Here is a 20,474-nt window from a genome sequence, read left to right as displayed (position 1 = left end):
TGGCAGACGGCATCCCTTTGTATTGCTTCGGGAAATTACTGCAAGACCATGATTCCACTGCTTTTCCTTGTTCCAGTCTCCCTGGATTGGAGACAGGAAAAGCACCTGAAGCGGTGAATCTCATCATCTGGTTTTTGTTCATTACCTTTGGTTTGAGCTGTGGGGAAGGGGTGACTCTGTCACAGGCTGGGACATGAACAAGGTTTTTAAAGTTCTTAACAGTTTTCTGAGGTGTCTTTTGTGGAGAGTTGTGATTCCTGCAGTCTTCTCTTTGTAATAAGACCTAGCAAACAGATGACAGCTATAGATCAGCAGGAAGTCAGAGAAGGTGAAAATTGTACTTGGTATTTTATCTACCCAAAGAGAATGCAGATGATGAAAGAAAATGCTACCAGGCGTGAGGGAAAGGGGACAGGCAAAGAGCTTTCAAAACAAGGGACATGCTACTACAGGGCAAGCAAGTTTACAGCAGTGGGGTTTATTCATGGGCATTTCTGTTCATGTGAGAGAACTCAGAGGAACAGAATGAAGAATGAGCAGGATATCGTAAGTTAGGTTGAAATTAAACCTACATGTAAGTACTTGTAGGTAAATTGCAGGCTTGTGCCCCCAGTTTACTTCTGTGTATGATGTTCTCTAATGTGCAGTGGAGAGGTAACTGTCCTTAACTACTCTTCCACTGTTGTAAGCAGGGAAAAAATGATCATGTCTCCATGGGATCATGAGTATCATCATGTTAGTATGTGTGAGTGGCACATACCAAAGGTGTGATGACAAGCCTCAGTCTGCACAGAAACAGTATTTTAAGGAAAAATGGAAAATCAGAAATGTGGTTTCGAGGGGAGAAAAAGCTGAAGTTGCTATGCACATATTTTTCAGTAGGCAGATACAGTACAGAATGCTGTTATTACTCGCTGTACACCCTTTTTGGAGGTGGTGGGTGGACAACCTGAAACACTCAAAAGAAAATTATTTCCCAGAGGAGCTGACTTTCCAAAGCAACCACTCAGTATGTGCATGATTCCAAGATGGGAGTAGAGCCAATAAAAGAACCCCGTTTCCTTTCCAAGCATCCCATGCAAGTCTCTGTTTTGTATGTTTGGCCTTCCTTACCAAGCACTAACCATGCAAAACACCTTTCGTACTCTTCCCATTGCCTGGCTCTGCACAGGGCGATGTCCATGGGAGAACCAACTGTCAGCTGGTGTGTGTATCTCAAAAAGCTTTCTGATCATCTTTCCATGCTCCCACTGCTCTGTGGAGCAGTGTTCTTAAAACCAAGCCTGTTTTTTAAAGCAGTTACAGTCTTCTCATTCACGTCTCTTCATTTCAGCTGGGGCAGAGAAGCTCTGGGCAAGAACTGCATCTCATCTGTCAAAATAATAATTCTGGCCTATAGCTTGTTGTTCTTTTTCAGCTGGGGCTTCAATTCAGGGAGGCTGATGCAGTCCAAGTGAATTGTTCTTCCAGTCCTCTCCCAGACAGCTTTCCCTAGGCATGCATCCATTTTTCAATCACCAGATTGAGTACACAGCTGTCACACAGTGAAAATGTAGCCATTTCCAATAGTGTGGTTAGATATGGGTCCATTATAAAGTGATGTCACCGGTTCTGTACTGTGGTGGGCTCGCATACCATCGTGTGGCAGGGAAGAAATAGAGCCTCTTCAGAGGCTATAAAACAGCAGTGTTACCATTTATATGAAAGGTTCACCATCTGCAGATGGATAAAAGCAGTCTAGACTGGTTTTCTGTGAGAACCTTTGGAAAGTGGTAAGTAGAAATTGCCAGAACAGTCAGTAAGGATGGATGGTTGCCTTGGGCTTCTGTGCCATATGTTGGGTGTGCTGTATCTAATTTTTTATCTCCATATAATAAATGAAATGCTGACTTCTCTTGATGTAAATGTCAACATTAAGTAAAAAAATCATGGTATTTTAAAGTTGGAGTCAAGAAACTAGTTTTTAGAAATTACTTTCAAAGGGAAAGTAAGTAAATATGGTTAGTCTGTATTTGTAGCATCATGGAAATAACAGACCAATTTAGGTTTAAAGTAATCTCTGATACCTGCCTCCTTCTTGAACAAGGGTTGTTGTCAAAGGTAGATGAGGTCACTCAGAGCCTTGTCCAATCGAGGCGATGTACCTCAGGATGTACCTGTAAGAATGGCATTTCCACAGCCTTTCTGAGCAGCCTGTCCCAGTACTCAGGCAGTCTCACCAGAGAATTTTTTTCCCTCATGTTTGATTGGAATTTCCCGTCTTGCTGCCTGTGTCTGCTCTGTGTTGTCCTTTCATGGGGGAGGATGTGCCTTGTTCTTCTCCACTGTTGCCTTCAGGCGGTGGAGTGCAGCAATTAAATCCCTTCTCCCCTTCTCCCATCTGAGCAAACCCAGCCCCGCCAGTCCCTCCTCCTGCATCCTCTGCTCAGCCCCCATGATGCCTGAGTCCATCTCCTCCCTGACCTTTCTCCACTTCCTGGGGTGTCTCTCCTGCTGGTGGCCCCAGACTGGTCGCAGCTGGGCACACCAGACCTGTGGTCACTGTGCTGCCCTCAGGATCTCAGTCTCCTCGTGTCATCACAGAGTGTCAGTGACCCCTCTTATGGGGACTGGGGGGTTGTATGTGCCTACAGGTGGGTGTAAAGTGTGAGTAAGTACTGAGAGTGCCCAGGAAGTCCGGAGCAGCAGTGGTTCCACTGCCAGGGCTGTGGCTCTCAGTATGTGACAGCAGAGATCTCCTCTTCCAGCGGCACCCACTCAGTAATGGCACGGGCTTTCCAGTGCACCACACCTTTGGACAGTGGTTTAAAGAGCAGAAGAGCTCCGACTGATACAATCCAGAGATGTGATTGGCCTTCTTACAGCTATTTATGTGTTTATTAATGTATCTCTAACGCTGATTCTTCATGATGAAAACCTACGTATGGGTTTTATTCTTTCTTATATGAGGACAAATTAATTTAATTTCTCTTGCACTGTGTAGCCAGTCTGTCCTGAAAATAGCTGGGAACGTGCTACCAGGTTGCCACAGATGAGCCTGTGAGACATTGTCTTCCATGGATGCTGAGAACCGTCATTACAAATACTTATCACAGCACCTGCCTCTGGTGCTGTCCTTGTGTGCATCTGAGTCAGAAGTGTTGCTGTTCTTAGAGTCCTTTAGGGAGAGTCAGAAAATCAAATGTGTCAAGTGCTGCGGCTCCAGCCCATCCGGGGCATGGAGTCAGAGCTGTACAAAAAGGAAAAGAGAAGCGTCATCATCATTTTCAAAAGCATTAGTTTTTGTTCAGTGTGAGGGTGGTCTGCATATCCCAAATCTGTGAAAGCTTTCAGCTCTTGCGATACACGAACAGATCTCAAATTCATTGTATCATAGCAGTATGCTTACCTCTTGTGCTTCTCCATTAACAGTTTTCACAGTTCTTTAGTTTAATCTTTTTAGTCCCACGCAGACATATCAAGCTATTAATGCTTCATTTTTGGGACAGAAACGATATTCTTGTGTAGTCTACCTTCGTGGCTGAATTCAGCTACATTTCCATTTTTCTCCAGGGATCTCTGTGTAGTAGCAGCGAGTTTCTCAATGTCCTCAGGAATCGGCCCCATCAGTGTGTGCTCTCCTGGGAAAGCTGGTCCAGCTTTTCCTATGAATAAATACGTTGCCATGAGATACAGAGGGGACACTTGGGTCTTCCCTGTCTCATCTCAGGACAGTAACAATGTTCTCTGTGTTGTGTTTTAGAGATCTCCCCCAGTGATTACTTCTGGCTGCTCTGTACATTTATTTCAGTCTAGAAACCTGGTGTTTTATGAAGTCCTTCAGGTTTTTTTTCAGCTGTAGAATGAAAACTGTCAATCTTGAGCTAAGAGTAGAATAAGAAAAGTAGTGAATGATTGTTTATTAGTGATAGTAACTTTAGAAGTTAAAGGCCTGTTCGTAGGATCAGCAGAAATGTCAACAAGGAGTGTTCTTGGCTGCGATGTGTGATTGCAATGAGTTATGTTGGCTGTAGCCCACTTGGATGACACTGCAGTTCACAGCTTGAAGAAGCCAAGTGCTCATAAATAGGCTAAATTTACAGGTGATTTAGCAACTCCACATTACAAATTGGAACAGAAAAGTGTCTCTTTTCAGGAGACGAGTATTTTGTAGTAAATGTTCTAATGGAGTGAAATCCCATCCTAGAATTGTGCCAGGAAGCTCTGCCTCATTTTTGGAATGCTTTTCTGGATCAGATGTTTTCCCATGTCTTGGACATGGAAAATACTTTGATGTTTAAACCACCTGGAAAGAATTAGATTCCTGTGGCTGCTTAGGCAATTGGTAAGCCAGCGCTGAAAGAGAAATTAGACCAGATTAATCCATGTCTGGACACAAGTAGGGGCTCTCATAGTTGCTTCAGTGCTTTGCAGCTTTTTGTAATCATTACACCCATAAAGAGAAAGTCAGTTTTTCCCTCACCTAACACAGGGTTAGCATCCCATGGAGGCATTTCCTGCCCTGAGGGGATCTGATGTCCCGGTGTCTGTTCTGGGTTCCCTGTCAGTATCTATCTCACTGTTCACTCCCATCATTGAAATATTCAAAAAAACCCTCTTTCAGATTTAGAGTCATCGAAGAAGCCAATTCAAGTGATCAGTTATAGAAATGAATGGAATTGTTTTTGTTGGTCAATTTAATTACAGTCATAAATGGATTTTATTAGTGATGCAGACTTTTTTAGTTCGGCCTGCATCAGGCAATCTGACAGGTAAATACCCTTCAGGTACATGTGTAGCTCTCATTATACATTTAGAAATACCTGACGTGTTTAGAAATCGCTGACACAATCTCCAGAGTACACGCACGAGTGTGTAAAGCCGTGTTCAACGCTGCCTCGGTGCAGCGCAGCCGGGCTCTTGGAGCCGCTCCCTCGGCAGCCTGCTGCTGCTCTGAGCGTGGCAGCAGTGCCAGAACTGCAGGGAGGGGCTGCCCTCTGTGATTTCCTTCCTTCAGCCCTCCTGCCTGGCAGCAGTGCCCGGGGCTGGGCACGCTGCTGTGGCTCCAGGCCCGGCAGAGCTGGACACGGGGCTCTCTCCAGAGCCTGGGTCCACGCTGTGCTGCACTGCAGGAGTGATGTCCCCAGGTAAGCGGCCTCTCCTCGGTCTCAGATCCAGTCATGGGCCTCGAGCTTTGAATGTGAGTTCCCCCTCGCTTCTGAGGTAGCTGTGATGTTTTGCTGACATCTTACGATCAGAAGCATTACTTCTGAATCACCCATGACCGTGTCTGTTGTGTTGTAGGCGTTTGAGCTAGCGACCGGAGATTACTTGTTTGAACCACACTCCGGGGAAGACTATTCCAGGGATGAAGGTATGACTCTTTTGAGGTATTGTAAGAGTTTCTTCATATTTTCATACTCCTCTTAAATTTCCAGTGAGCTTACAGTGGGGTTTAAGTTTTGTATATGAGTAAAACTGTTCATACACATTGTCTCCAGAGTATAAATACGATTTTTTTTCTTTTTAGTTTTAAGTTCCACCACTAGCAGTGGGTGGGCAAAAACTCCCTTCTGCAGATACTCATCTACTTAACAACTGCCTGAAGGAATTAAACTGCCCTTCTTGTAAGATTGCATATGTGTGGAAACCTGATTGAAAATAACAACGTTTTAGTTTAGAAAAGAAACGACAAATTTGAACTTGATTATATTATTCTCTTTACAAGAGTGACACTGGAATAATGTTTACATTGTGTATTTTTATTTGAACTAGGCAATTACTAATTGTTTTTTTAAAATCAGAGTTAACTCCTGCTTCCATCTGTATACCTGTCCATTTTCATGCTTGTTTGCTTGTAAATGCTCTTTGCAGTGGTAATGTGGGCATCATTCATTGTTCCTAAATGCTACTAATGATGCCAGAGCTCTGCTGATCCTGGAAACCTCTGCATGGATTTGCTGCAAACATTGTTGATTTGAAACTATTTCTGATTTTTTACTAATTCCAGTTTCTTTCCTCTTCTTTTTTATCCCATCCTTTCCCTGCCCCTTCCACTCCCGTATCCTTTTTTTCTCTCCCTCATAGACCACATAGCACACATCATAGAGCTGCTAGGCAATATCCCAAGGCACTTTGCTCTATCTGGAAAATATTCTCGGGAATTCTTCAATCGCAGAGGTAGTACCTCTTCTTTTTGAAAGGTGCCATGATGCAGACAGAAGTGGAATTGCTGTTGCTGGTTGTATCGTGTCCCAGCGAGGAGCATTTCCTGGAAACGCACAACAAAATTTGTATTTTGAAAAGCAAAATTCTCAGGAGTCTCTGACAGTTGTTTTTTTTTTACCCAAATGTTCTGAAAAATAACTATTGGTACATTTTAAATTACATGGCAAAACTTGTTTGTGGCAGCTGACCCTCAAACATCGTTTTGAGAAGGAAGTTTTGCTGAAAGCATCTTTTCCAAAGTAGCCACTGTGCAAGCAGTGTGCACTTGTGTTTTTTACCAGGATCAATCTATTTCTGTCTGTACCGGGCCAGTGTTAGTGTGTGCATGCAATGTACTGATTAAACTGTTGTATGTTTCTGTTTTGCTGGCAATGTTCTCCAATGCAGACCACATAGCATTGATCATTGAACTGCTGGGAAAAATCCCTCGAAAATACGCTATGTTGGGGAAATATTCCAAGGAGTTTTTCACCAAAAAAGGTAACGGTGTTTATGCAACACTAATTTAAAGCATAATACTATCCAAAAGGAGAATATGTTCATTTACGGGTACTGAAGAAATGTATCCATTTAAATGGAGAGCTCTTACTAAAGAAGAACTTCGGTGTAAACTTGGCTTTCTGGGAAAAGCCACAGTTTGTGGTGTTCATTTCAATATTTCATTTAAAATTCATTTGGGGATGTATTCAGCGAAGTGTGGATATTAACAGGTGTCCATGTGAATCTGTTGTCTAATCTCCATGTGAGTGTGAGGACTCAAGGATGTGTAGCTTGTAATGTGGGGAAAAACCGTCTGTCAGCAGCTTTGGATCCTAGCTAGTGCTCCAGCAGGTGCTACTGGTAAGGAATAATGGAGTTGGGAAAGGAATAGCTGGGCAGTGGACACTGAGCTGAGTGTGGCTGCTGTCACACCCAGGGAGCAGGCAGAGCAGATGGGTGTGTGCCAAGTGATGGAACTTGGCCCAGGCTGCTCTTTAAGGCAGGTTTTTGACTCGTGGGGCAATGTGGTGATGCCTCAAGTGTCCTTTATCCCCTCAGTGTATGAGACAGCACTGTGCTGTATGGAGGGACAGGGTCTGTCAGGAGCATCCTGTTTTACATGGTGGGGGAACGCCCAGGGCTGTCAGCCACGGCTGGGGAGGGCACTTCCCTGCTGACCAGAGCTGTGGATTGCCCTGCCCCTGGCTGAGCTGGGCTGTGCTGCAGTGAGGTGTTGGTGTCCAGGGGCTGAGCTCCCCCTGGGAGCTCGGGGCTGTGAGGCAGGACACAATCAGTGATCCACCCTCCCAGGCACAAGGGCTGCCTGTTCTGTGCTGGGTATTCCTGCTCCAGCAGGGCCCGCCCTGTGCCTCTGTGTCCTTAATGCGGCTGTTAATGGCGGGGCAGTGCAGAGAAGGGCAGCAGGGATGATCTAGGAGAGAGCAGCTGCCCTTTGGGGGAGGCTGAAATGCCTGGGGCTTTTGAGTGTGGAGTAAGGTTTACATAATCAGGAAGTCAGTGGATAAGCTGAAGACAGAGCTGCTGTTTGCCTGCACTCACCATGTAAGAGCTGGGGGATAGCCAGTGAAATTTGCAGAGGATGGCTTTAAAACAAGCGCTTCCCTGCACAGCGGGCGGTGAGCTTCAGGAGCTGGCTGCCACGGTGGGCAGAGAGAGGGGCTGTATCAGCAGCCTTTGAACAGTCCCCTAGTGACTGAGATGTACAAACTCGAGACCCACAGGTCTGGAAATGTATAAAGCAGTAAGGGGGCAAGAGATACCCTACAGCATCTCCAGACAGGGATTGCGGCTGCTGGAGTGTATATCACATTCCTGCTTTTCACCTTACAGCAGACAGGTTGGCGTTTTCTAATGATGTCATAGAACTGTAAAATGACGCAGCAGTTACTCTGTAACTGCAGTGTTGGCAATGCACGGGAGAGGGCAGTTTGTAAAACTCCCGTGATGTGGAAAGTCTCTGCTGCTTCCATGAGCGTCTTCAACTGCAGAGTGTCACTCTTGTCCTCTAGGGCCTGAAGGTCAGTGACATTCCTCAGAGGCACTGTGGGTGCCTCTTAAACCCTCAGGGTGGGATTAAAGGCTTGGTTCACCAACCACGCAACATACGAGTGCAAGTTTGCTGTGGAAGATTGAGTAGACTGGATTCCACCTGTTTCTGCTTAAACCAGAGGATCTCAAATGCAAGACAAAGGAGTAGCAAACCAAGCTGCATTTTCAGGTCATATCAGTTATTCTGCTGTTGCAAGTTGGGGAAACTGAAATGTTTTGTGCAAGAAAACTGGAGGTGGCAAGTGTCCTGCTTACTTGAGCATCTTTCCTTTGCATCAGGCACCCTTTTCCCTGGTCACCCGAGTACTGCCAGCCTCTGGTGATCCCAGCAGGGATTTGTGTGTGGCGGGCTGGCAGGGTATGAGGGATAGGCTTCAGAGTTGGCCAGGAAGCTGCTGCATTTTGTACTCAGCTGCTTGTGGCTTGAGCACTGGAGATCAGAAGCCTCGTGACAGAGGCCTGAGGCTCTTGGGAGAATTTCTCACTGTGGTCTAAGGGCAGGCTTGGAAGAACTCCTGTATTGAAAACTTCAGTCTTGGGTGAAAATGAAGAGATCACAATTGGAGTTTTGCTCCTGTCCATGAGCAAGTTTGAGCTCAGAGAGATGCTTTAAACATTTGGGTTGTGCTACTGAAGTCCCAGGCACAAAAAGAAAGATGTTAGTAACTTAAAGAGTTTTCAGGATCGGGTCCTTTCTCAGTAATTGCCTGAAGCAGTTTTAGACATTCAAATAGGAGGATGCATTTAAAAGAGGAAAAGCATTTTTAACTTACTTCTTGTTCTATAACACAAATGCTCACATATTTTTATAGGGTCTCATCTTGATGAAACCCAGTAATAACTCCAGGGAGTCCTTTCCTTCAGTGTCTTCATGGAAGCAGTTTTGACTGTAAAAATGATAAATATGTTCTGGCATTAAAATGTAAACCCTTTTCATTTTTCCTGGATCACAGTCCCTTCTGTTTTCCTTCCGGTATTTGCTAGTCATGTTTCCTTGTGAGCAAAACCTGTGGAAGATGCTGGTCAGGTGCTGGCTTTGCCCTTTGGGAGCTGAACAATAAGCAGCAGTCGTTGTGATGCTGCTCATTTACTTTCCTGGAAGGGAGGGGAGGGAAGGCTCCCTCCATGCTCCTCGCTTCCACCCACTGCACCACCAGTGCTTGCCATAGTTCTTGGGATCATGTCATAGATGTGGAGCAGCAGATTATATCCCAGTCCTTCACATCATCCATGTCTTACTGTTCAATAATCCATCCTCTTGCCTGGTGGCACATCTTAAATTTATCTTTGACAAGACCAGCTCTGTGCTTTTTTGTATTACACTCAGCAGAGAAAGCTTTAAATAGCATTTTCCCCCCCTGGTCCTTCAGAAATTTTTTTAGTAATTTCCTTCTGGCTTAGCATTCCATCTTTCAGAGGGATCATTGCTGCCTCTGTTTTGGCAACAGGAGTTTTACAGCTCTGACAACTCCGTTGTCCTCTGCAGATTATCTTCTGTGTGCTTCACTATAAAGAATCCAAATAAAGAGCTTCTCTCAGGAAGTTCTCAGTATTACATTTTTAGCACTTTGAAAATTCATGCTAATGCCCTGAATACAGATGGTGTCAGACTGGTGGGGCTTGTGCTTTTTTAATTTCTTCCTTAAATATAGGTACAGCCTTGCTCTCCTCCAACTACATGGTACAAACATCTTGAACTAGATGAAAACGTGTTGGCAGACACCTCCATTTCTTGTGCTACTCTCATGCCTTAGGATGGATGATTCTCATTTCCATCCACACAGGACCCACAGGAAAATTATTTCTTAGACTTTTTTCCCACCTGAGTGGTGTTAATTGTCTTTTACTTAGTCTGTTTTGTTTCCATGGTTAGCATCGTGATCCTTACTGAAAACTGAAGCATTAGTTTAAAGAGTGGCCCCCACACAGCTAATTTTTACTGTATCCTATCTGCTTAAGCACCTTTACAATCTTCACAGAACTTCTTGTGGAAATCTTCAGCCATAGTGCTAAAAGAGTTCATTCCATAGCAGAAAAAGTGCTGAGTCTTGTGCTGTCCTTAGCATGAGCATTCACAAAATGAGTAGTCAAACAGCAAGAACTCTCCTTCCACAGTGGCACCAGGAGCCTCATTGTGCAATCTGCCTTATCAGATCTGAGGGAGGAAAGATGCTGGAAATGACAAAATGTGAGTGCAGAGATGAAGACAGTGCTGGATGGGAACACACACCCATCCTCCCTCAGAGCTAAGCCTCGTTTGGTACATGATTACAGCAGCCCTTGCAATGAATGCTGGGAGCTGGAGAAACCATGGACATGATTTTTTTTTTTTTAGTAGTTTTCTGCTTCCAGTCAGTAACAAGTCACTTTTCTGTAACTTTGGGGCAGTATTTGAGTTCGTGCATTCCTGTTACATCATTTACTGCCTGTTCTTGTAAGTAGTCACCAATACACTCTTTCGGAAACCTTCCAAAAGGTAAGATTTTCAGCAGTTAAACTTCAGAGTTGCACAAAGATTTAAAGGACTGAGAGTGAGGCTGGAAATGAATATGCTGCTCCAAGATTTGCTGTTCTGCCTGTTTTGTGGGGCAGCTGTGGGCCCAAAGCAGAGCCTTTCTCTGTGGGTGTTGATGGGACATGCTTGTACTGTGAATGCTCACACATAAACCAGAACGTGGCCTCTGCTGGCGTTGCACACCTTGAGTTCCACACCGGACTCTCCGGCAGCTTGTGGGTGATGGATTGTTTGCACACTTGCTCTTCTGGGGGCTTTGTGACAGCAGCTGGAGAGCTGCTTTTTAAAGCACTCCACCCTGCCTGGGACCTCCTGCTGAGGGCTGAGGCAGCAGAGACAAGGTCTGCTGAGCCTTTGGGGTTTTTAATCCATTGCTTCGAGATGTTTAGCCCTTGGGGCAGTCGGACAGACACGGGTTACTTCTGCCCTGGAATTTCTCTAGCCACAGGGATGTGCAGAAACTCTGGACTGTGAGCTGATGTCTGATGGCATTTTGTGGGCAGTTGGTTACAGCCAGGGACAAGCGCCACACTGACAGACCACTTGGCTTACAAGTAGCGTGTCCTGGATGCCCCATCCTGGGTGATGAACTGAGGTTGTGGAGCCCTTTCAGCCTCCAGTGTGGGGTGAGACCCCATCACTCTCCTCAGTGCAGAAGCACCCCAGGGTCTCTCAAGTGCTTTTTGCACTGTCCCATGGAGAAGAAGAAGGGAGATGGCCGTGAGTTGCATTAAGAGTGTGGAAATTTGGCAGAAAACAACTGCCCTTGTGTTTCAGCTGGCTCCCAGAGATCAGAGGGGCTGGGTGCGGCAGGGCTTAATTACTGATTAGAACAGATCAGGCACTCTTCAAGTCTGGTCACATTCGGTAAGAACTTCCACACACACAGATTCGTGGCTAGTGTAGTTTGTTGAAGCAAGAGGCCGTAGATTGATTAGAGTGTTGGTGATAAATGCACTGGATCTACAGAGCCTAAGTGCAGTACATACAGGTGTTCCTGGCTGTGGTCTGACACGGTCAGATGTTACCAAAGAGATATCCCTGCTTTGGGGAGGAGAGGAGGAGCAAGCCTTGTCTGCAGAGTGGGGTCCTATTCTCATCCTCTCCAAGGGGGGTTTCAAATGTCAGATTTATACTTTTGGGAGAAGTGGAGGTGCAACTGTAGTCAAATTCCCTGTCCTGCCATCAGGAATGGTGAGGGGGCGGCCATGCCACATGTAAATGAGGGATACTGAGAGCCTGGATTGCAAAGGCTGTGGGTCACTGCAAGGTGACACCTCAGTATTGCTCCCTCCTGATGGCAGCAGTGAGGTTATCCGGGCTGAAGCTGCTCGTCCCTCTCGTGCCCACAGTAATCTCTTCACCATGTACCACCTCGGGGCACATCTCATGGCCTTGAGCCTCATTCCTACACAGTGGAGGAGCAGGAAACTGAAGAGTCTTCCCCCCCATGCTATGCTGGATGACCCGTGGACAGGCCTGGATAGTGTTGCTGGTTTGAATGGCAGAACGGTTCTCACCTCCTTCCTTGTGCTGTGGGACACATTGCCAGGTTGGCAGAAGTCCCTCCTCTTGGGGGGAACTCCATTCCTGCAGCTGCTGCCACCACTTGTTTTGGTGGTTGGTTGAAAGAGACTTGGGCAGCAGCAGGTGCTTCCCTCAGGAAAGATTCGGACCAAGCTTCCTGGGGGTGTTTGCCTGGGAGATGGAGCAGATTCTCTGGAGCACCATATCTCTGCTTGGCTTGGTTAGGAATGAATCAGTGCTCTGCTGCATTGCTGGCTAATGCCATGAGACGAGGCAGGGATCTGTGTTTCTGAGACCTCCATGTTGGGATTGGAGCCAATTCTGTGAAATTTGGGTTCGTGGTCTGATGAAGAAGGAGAGGCCTGCAACGTGGTTTGGCCGTGGTGTGAGCATGGGTGTGAATGAGCGCCTGTGTGCAGGGGAGAGCGAAGAGCAGGAACAATCAGTGGAGTCCAGGTGTAACGTACCAGTGGCTGTAGGAACCGTTTTTGGCTTTGACGTCGAACACACTCATCTCCTTTGAGGACCTCGAGCAAGCTTGGCGTGTGCTGCCCTTCCTAAACAGTGATTTCCCAGCCCGGGCAAGGTGCTGTGAATGCAGAGTGGGAGAAAAACACAACAGGGATTAGACAGCAATAACAAGGTGTTTTTCTAATGCCATTAATATTTCTGTTTGCAGGTGAACTCCGACACATTACCAAGTTGAAACCTTGGAGTCTTTTTGATGTGCTTGTGGAGAAGTATGGTTGGCCTCATGAAGATGCTGCACAGTTTACAGATTTCCTGATCCCCATGCTAGAAATGGTCCCAGAGAAACGTGCTTCAGCTGGGGAATGCCTTAGGCATCCGTGGCTGAATTCTTAGCAGAATCTTCCAGCTGTAAAAAAAAAAAGAAAAAAAAAAAAAGAAAAAAAAAAGCCAGCAACCACTTTCCAATGCGTTGGACCTAAAAGGTGACTGTCACAAAATCTTTAGCAGGATCACACGTGAGCTGGCTTCAATCCTCAGACCTTTATTTTGCTTGAGGTACTGTTTGACATTTTGCTTTTTGTGCACTGTGTTCTTGGGGAAGGGTAGTCTTTTTGTCCTCAGCTAGTAGTTTACTCACCCACTTTCTTCAGAAAACACTTAACGTGTCTTTAAGCATTGTTTCTTGTGTTGTGTGACATTCAGATGTCAGATTTTTGAACAAAAGAAACTTCCCCCCATGTGTTTTGGCAAGTTTTGTAACTATTTATGAAAAAAAAAATATTTTAGCTGATGCATATTATATAATTTACGAGTGTAAGAAATTTATCAAGTCAGAACTGAGTTACGGCGAGGAATTGTACAATTTTATCTTCTGGCAAAGGGATGTCATTCTTGTATTATAGTGTATGTAAATGCACCCTGTAAATGTTTATTTCCATTTAAATATGGGACTGGGGACTCAATTTCAGAGTAAAGCGACTAAGTTTTAGAGAGCTTTATAGCAAACCAATTGCATGTAGTGGACTTTAAACCGCTTTAAGGAATTGTGTGAACTTTCTATTCTGTAGCAGTTCCTGTTCATTGGGTTTTAAACAAAGTGGCTCTGGTTTACAGGATTTCATTCCCCAAACGGCACTTTAAAGGAAGGCTAGACTTCTTTCTAATAAAGTATGCATTATCATTTAGCACTCCCTTTTAGAATTTTTGCCTATTTTAAGTGCTTTTAAGAAAAGAAAAATAGCAATTTCCCTTACAATGTGATAGTGAAGACATGGTACCATATGGTGTTGCCTTTTTATAAGCACTGTAAGTTGTACTATACCTTAAGAAAAAGAAAAAAAATTAAAAGTAGAGCATGAGAACCACTCTCTGTGTAGAATTACTGATCTTTTATAATAAAAGTGTGTGCTTGGCATCAGTTAAGGAAGGATATAGCTGCAGATATTTACAGTGCAGTGGGTAAAATAATCCAAGAAGCAAGATCATGCTCATTCCATTCATAGCTTTACATGTTTCTAAAACAAATTGCACTAGCTTTATTCTTTCCCATCCGTAGACATACGACTGCCCATTGTAAGTTGCACGCAACAATTATGTGTTTCCTAGGAAAAAAAGCTGCATAGGCTGAAGCTTATAGGCAATACAGATTTTAGAATGTACAGTACGGAGGTGTGTTTGGGCCTCTTTTAGAAGTCAGTGGGATGAATGTAAGCTTACTCCTGATCTTCATGTAACTACAGTGCCACTTTTTTCTTGACTTTGTCCATATAAAATTTATTCACATGCCTTTGCAATAACTAGATTGTGAGAAGATAGCCCCATGCTGTAACAATAACCAGTTGTTTGAGGTGCTTGCAGTTGTCTAATTAAAGTGTTTTGTTTTTTCAGACAGTGTTGCTGGTCATTGGAATCTTTGCCTAGCCACGACTCAGCTGTGGGGGTGCTCGAGGGGTGGGAGGCGGGGGCTGGCTTGTCCTGGCCAGAGAAAGGCAGCTTCCCATGTTTGATGAAACACATCACCTGGTGTGGGTCAGAGCAGCCCCAGGGCCCTGTGGCAGGAGGGGCCGGGTGGGAGTGGTTTGCTGGGTGAAATGTGACCCAAAAAAAGCGTCTTTCCTACCAGCCGTTCTGTAACAAGTCCTGTAAACAAGGGAAGGATTGTCCAATCCCGAGGGCTGGGGCAGCCACTCCTCCAGAGAACTACCCAGGCACCGCAATGCAAACCACTCTGGTCTGGGGAAACCTGTCCAGTTGGGGTTCAGGACCGTGTGCCTTCACCCTCATCCCTGGAACTGCTTTTAGTGGCTGCAAGGACAACGCTGCTCAGAAGGACGATGCCACAATGGACTCGTGCTGGAGGTAAAAATTACATTCAGCTTCACACCCAGCCCAGCTCTGTAGTCCCTGGTTGCTGCAACCAGTTACAAACGTGTTCTTGAATAACACAGAAAATGCTGGCACTGCACTGAAGTGCCAGGGGCAGCCCAAGGCTGGCACAGCTCTGCCCAGCCCTCATCCTGTTCTGCTCCCCACTGCAGCAGCTCCCTGTACTGCACTGAGACCTTGCCAAGCACAGCTGGGTATTTCATGTTCTCTTGTATTTGAAATGATGATGTCACTTCCTGGAGGTATGGAAGGGGCCGACAACCGGATCTGAATGCTGGGCTAGATAGGATGATGCACATTCTCTTCCAAAACAGAGGGTGGGGTGGGTTTTTCTGCTGTTCTTGATAGCCTAATGCTGTCTTACCCTACACATGCTAATGTAAAATGTCAACTCCACTGTGTGTTCTGCAGAGGCAGCAGGCGTTCAGGAAAGCATTTTTAGTGCATGATTTTAACTAGCAAGATTTTTCAGTAGTTAGAGGCAAATTAGAATTTAAAGTGGCCACCTTTTTCTTCTTTACATGTTAAAAAGAATTACCACTTTTTTTTTTTTAGTGGGTAGGAGCAGCCACCTCCCTCCTGTGCTGTTTCAGCTTTCCTCACACAGTGGTTCTCTCCTCCTCTGAGGTGGAGCCATTGAGCACGCTCCTGTCGTGTGAGCAGGGCTGATCAGTTAGTGCTGAGATGGAAGCGCGCCCTCACCCATGACAGAGTAACTGCCCAGAAGAGCACAACAGCACCCTCTCAGCTGCTAAATCACCTCCTTACAAAAACCCCAAACTGCTACACAGTTTGTAACATTCTGTACCCCATTACAGCACCACCCACTCAGCTCCCCCCCTACACCCCACGTGGAGGGGCCTGAGGAGGCACGAGAGAAGGGAAATAGGAAGGCACTGCAGCAGGCAGGTGCTGCCCTGCGCTGTAACCAAGCTCAGAACACCTCTAGTTTGAAAACAGCCCCTGATGACCCTATCGGTGAACTCAGCCAGAACTGCTGTGCTTGGAGTGATTATTCCTCAACCTCTGAACAGAGCAAGAGAAAGAATCCCCCTCCTCCAGCCCGTTCCACATCTGTCTGTGCTACAGAAGTGAAGCTGCAGCTGGAAACTGCAGAGAAGTGAAGAGCCTCACAGGGAGCAGGGGAGAGCAGAGACTTAAGGCCACTTTCCTGCTGATATATCACCCTTTCAGGACAAATAGGTAAAACTGACATAATTGTGATTTATTAACATGAATTAAAATGCCCAACCAGTGCTGCAATGTGACAGTATATTAAAAAAAAAATTAAAGATCATATACTGTACTACTTTCACAAAGATCACACTTTTTTTTTTTTGCAAAAGACTTATTATATACAATACTATATCAAATGAAAGAAGCTTTAAGCAACTTTACAAGCGAAAGAAATACAGTATTTACAGCACTCGTCCGAGACATTAGAAACAGTCTATACATTAAATTACAATTTCTGCAAATAACTGATGAAACAAAAAGCCATGTCCACACCAAAACTATAAAAATCTGTATTGCATTGTTTCCTATCTCTATGCACACAAAAAACTGTTGACAGAAAATGGAAAAAAAAATTGTTAGTGCCATCACTTAGCCTGTGTACTTACTTAATTACATATGTATAAAAGTAATATAGAAAACTTTCACTAAATGAATTTAACTGCAACAATAAAATTTTAAACATTATGCAGCATCAAACCTACTGCCAGAAAAAACAGCTGGAATGTCCACTTACAAAATAAAAAGAAATACCTAATACTGGCTTAACAGCACATTTTCAGGAATTTTAAAAAGCAAAAAATGGAAAGGATACAATGGAAGAGCACTGGTGTCTGCTTTTATACAAAGTATCATGTACAAGCTTTAAAAAGTACCTTGAATAGGTACATATTAAATATACACAGTTTATATTACAGAACATTTTAAAAATGTTTATAACTAAAGGGATCTGTTTTAATGCCACCCTGACCCATGGTAATTGTTCTGAAAGGTGGGTGGCACCTGTGCTCTGTGAATGGGGATCTGTCCTGGCACGGGCGAGGCCTGCTGCTGCCCTTGCACTCCGTGGGGAAGGGTCACGGAGCCGGGGTGAGGGCAGAACCCGGAAGCAGTAGGTGTTGCAATACTGTTTGGTCCTTGAGGTTGGATGTGAGGACCCTGACCAGGGAGTGGGCAATGAGGTCCTGTGCCAGCAGGCTGATGTTGAGGTCCAGGTCCTAACGTTGTGTGATGTGAGGCTTGGGAAGAATAGGAGGAGACGCTTGTGTGAGCAGTGGAAGGGAAATGGGGGGGTCCTTGGTGAGTGGGGTGGTGTAACCCTTGTGCTGAGGCAGGGTGGTGCCCCGAGCCCAGAACGTTGGAGGGAGGGGGCGGCGGGGGAGGCGGCGCCGAGTTTACAACGTGCTGGTGTTGTGCTTGCAAACCTTGGTGTCCCGTGGAAGGATGGGGAGGTTGGTGGTGGGGGAGAGGACCTGGTGGTGGAGGTGGTGGTGGCAAATGGTGACCAGCAGCTTGAGAATGAATGTGTGATCCAGGAGCCACCGCCATGGCGTGAACTGGACCGACAACATGTGCTACAGAGTGCTGCTGATGAGTACTTTGCTGCTGGACAAGGTGGGGTCCGGGAGCAGGTGGTGGTGGAGGAGGAGGAGGAGCAGCAGATGCCGATGCCTGGTGATGAATACTGGGGTTCTGAGAGGGCAAAAAATGCCCTGCAGCTACGTGGTGTCCTGGCACTGTTTGCTGACCTGCAGTGCCAGGAAGTGCTTGATTTGGTCCAGATGAAAACACAGTCTGTTGGGGTATGCTGCCCTTCAGCTGGCTGTAGCTCTGAAAGTTTCCAGAGGGCTGCTGGCTTTGATAGTAAGTAGAAGAAGGGGGTGGAGGGGGTGGGGGAGGTGGCGCATTGCTGTTCAAATTTTGTTGGTTAAACTGGCTGTAGGAAGCTGAAGATTGTCCTGATGTTGTCTGAGTGAAGAGGGGGCCGCTGGCCTGCGCCTGATTACTGGGCTGGAGGGTTGGTGCTGCCGGGTAGAAGTTTCTGTGTGTTTCCCTCTGGGGCGTTCCAACTTGAGGTGACTGTGGATGATGAGGTCTGTATGGAGATCCCAGCTGCTGTGAGTGAGGCTTTGGTGAAAGGTAACCGTGCTGCACAGGCGGGTGAGGGGTAGAAGACTTGGGGGGATTTTCTACGTGAGGCGAAGGGGGGCAATGCAGCTTCAAAGGTGCGGAAGGCAACTTCTGTGAATGTGAAAGTTGCTCAGCAGAGCTGCGCAGATGTGACTGAGATGGATGAGTTTTTGAAAGTGCTTGGACGCTGTTTGTCAGCTGTTTCTGTTGCAGCTCAGATTTTGGAGGATTCGCACATTCAGTCTCAGGTGCATTAGCTGCAGTTTCCCAGTGCGAATCTGGTTTTGTGGGTGTCTTCCCAAGTGGCTGTGCTGAAACTACAGGACTCGGTGAAGAGGGCTGGAATGAAAAGAAAGGCAGTCAGTGCTCAATGTTCGAAATACTCAACCATGCATACGATAAACAAAAAAAGAACATCTCAGAACACACCCCTCCCAGATAGTGAAAAAAAGTGCTGAGGTGCAGGATATATATTTGGTGTGAAAAAACCAGTAACAAAGGAAGCTTAAGAAGGCACTGTTTTTAGCAAGTATATATTAATATTTCTTTCAAGTCAAAGACTATTGAAGTGTCTTTTGAAGTTGTAACAGAAAAATGATCCATTAGGTCAAAGTCTGAATCCGTTCTTCGTTGAAAGTTTTAGATTTCTGAATCTGAAAGAAGTAATTCCAGAGAAGACCACTTACAGAAATAAAGCAATTTTTAGAGTGATTTAATGTTTTGAAGCTGGGGTACTACAAGCAAACAGACTAAATACGACAATCTGAATTACTTCATTTAACATGGCAACCACTCAATATCCTTCTCCAGATTATCAGAGCCCAGACTGCCAAACCCTGGCAGAGCAAGAGCAAGCTCCTGTTAAGGGTAAATCACATCACTGCTGTTGGTTCTGAGTGCCAGTTGTTCAGCATTCTTCACAGCTCAGAACAGCGCAGACACAATCTCTGCTCTGTCTACAGAGTGTAAGATCATCCATAAACATGTACAGCTACTGAAAGCACAGCATGTAAACCCATTTTCAGTGTATACAGACAAATATCCTTGCAAACGTCTGTGTTAAATTACTGCACAGAGAGATGAACATGTGTGTACGTCAACAAAGTAGTAAATCCTACAATTAACATTTTTAAAGGTAAATCAGAGATGAATGGAGCTATTCCTGTGCATATTGTGCAAACACCTTGCATTACCTTGCTTGCTTTTGATGGACTCTTACAAGTCCTTTGTGAAGAATCTGGGGACGGACATTCAGAAGGTGGCTCTGGATTTTCAGAATCAGGTTCTACAGAAATAAAGCAGAGATAAATATCAAGGTGGGAAAATGAAATCTTTTGCAGAGATCACTAAGCAGTTTGTATTTGACTTTAAAAGAGCTATTAAAGCTGTTGTTAGACTACTGAATATGTCAAGTGTCATACAAGGTCATCTGCTTACTGACCTTCCGTAATTTCAGTGAAAGAAGGGACCTTAAGCTGCAACTGGGAAATGGGATTTGAATGAGATGGAGACTGAACATGAGACGGTGAGCATGGCCTACAAGGTGATTCTCCCCCTACAGATGAAGCAGACCCAAACACAGTATTAGAATTATTACAGATTACCATGGGGGAACTGGTTAGATTTGTATATCTTCAAAACAATCAATCAACTCACCACTGTCCTTGTCTTTCCTATGATCACTGAGAAGTAAAGCTCTCTGATAACTTCGTTCTCTCACTTGTTCCACAGAGGTTGATGCAGTCCTGCAAGAGAAGTCCATTTTAAATTTAAGAGGATGTAATCCTGTGGACCAAATTTAGGAGAATGTATATACACATACTGAGTCAGAGAAAGTTTACAGCGTTGGCTGTATGTAACAACCAAATAAGTGGTTGTGCATAAGGAACATTATTACTTAATTGGTTTGTATCTATTTTCTCCCACTTTAAATACAGCGATTTCCTGCAACCTTGTTACATTACAAAACTGGGCGTTTCCTCTTATTAAGGAGGTATGAGGCAGGCTTTTCTTTGTCTAAACAACTGAAGAAAGTAAAGGCCACAGTCACGGGTTCACAGTCTCAATTTGTAGAGAACTGTCTCCTTCCAGAACTGGAAATAGTTACCTTGTTTGTTTTTAAGAATCTGCTCTTTAATAGTGGATGCACAGCTGTAAAGTCTGTACCACTACAAAT

At 45.1% G+C, this 20,474-nt stretch overlaps 2 protein-coding genes across 8 annotated transcripts in view; one reads left to right on the top strand and one right to left on the bottom strand.

Annotated features, from left to right (window-relative positions):
- Positions 1-14,655, top strand: part of SRPK2 (SRSF protein kinase 2) — a 130,023-nt gene extending 115,368 nt beyond the window's left edge. For 3 of the 5 annotated variants that reach the window (XM_066182853.1, XM_066182855.1, XM_066182854.1), the window contains 4 exons: positions 5,284-5,353; positions 6,067-6,159; positions 6,595-6,687; positions 12,978-14,655. In XM_066182853.1, coding sequence (XP_066038950.1) covers positions 5,284-5,353; positions 6,067-6,159; positions 6,595-6,687; positions 12,978-13,162 — 441 coding nt within the window. In that variant the 3' untranslated portion in view covers positions 13,163-14,655. The remainder of the gene's footprint in view (positions 1-5,283; positions 5,354-6,066; positions 6,160-6,594; positions 6,688-12,977) is intronic. The other 2 variants (XM_066182857.1, XM_066182856.1) reach the window with 2 other exon arrangements.
- Positions 14,656-16,358: 1,703 nt separating this feature from the next.
- Positions 16,359-20,474, bottom strand: part of KMT2E (lysine methyltransferase 2E (inactive)) — a 56,592-nt gene continuing 52,476 nt past the window's right edge. For 2 of the 3 annotated variants that reach the window (XM_066182846.1, XM_066182847.1), the window contains exons 23-26: positions 19,955-20,043; positions 19,740-19,853; positions 19,492-19,583; positions 16,359-18,637 (exon numbers count right to left, since the gene is read on the bottom strand). In XM_066182846.1, the coding sequence (XP_066038943.1) occupies positions 17,123-18,637; positions 19,492-19,583; positions 19,740-19,853; positions 19,955-20,043 (1,810 nt within the window). In that variant the 3' untranslated portion in view covers positions 16,359-17,122. The remainder of the gene's footprint in view (positions 18,638-19,491; positions 19,584-19,739; positions 19,854-19,954; positions 20,044-20,474) is intronic. The other variant, XM_066182848.1, reaches the window with a different exon arrangement.

This window comes from Chamaea fasciata, unplaced genomic scaffold, assembly GCF_029207755.1.
Source record: "Chamaea fasciata isolate MVZ Bird 193981 ecotype frontalis unplaced genomic scaffold, bChaFas1.0.hap1 SCAF_5, whole genome shotgun sequence".
Classification (NCBI taxonomy): Eukaryota; Metazoa; Chordata; class Aves; order Passeriformes; family Sylviidae; genus Chamaea; species Chamaea fasciata.
Note: the sequence above shows the minus strand (reverse complement) of the source record. Positions and strands in the feature narration are given on the sequence as shown.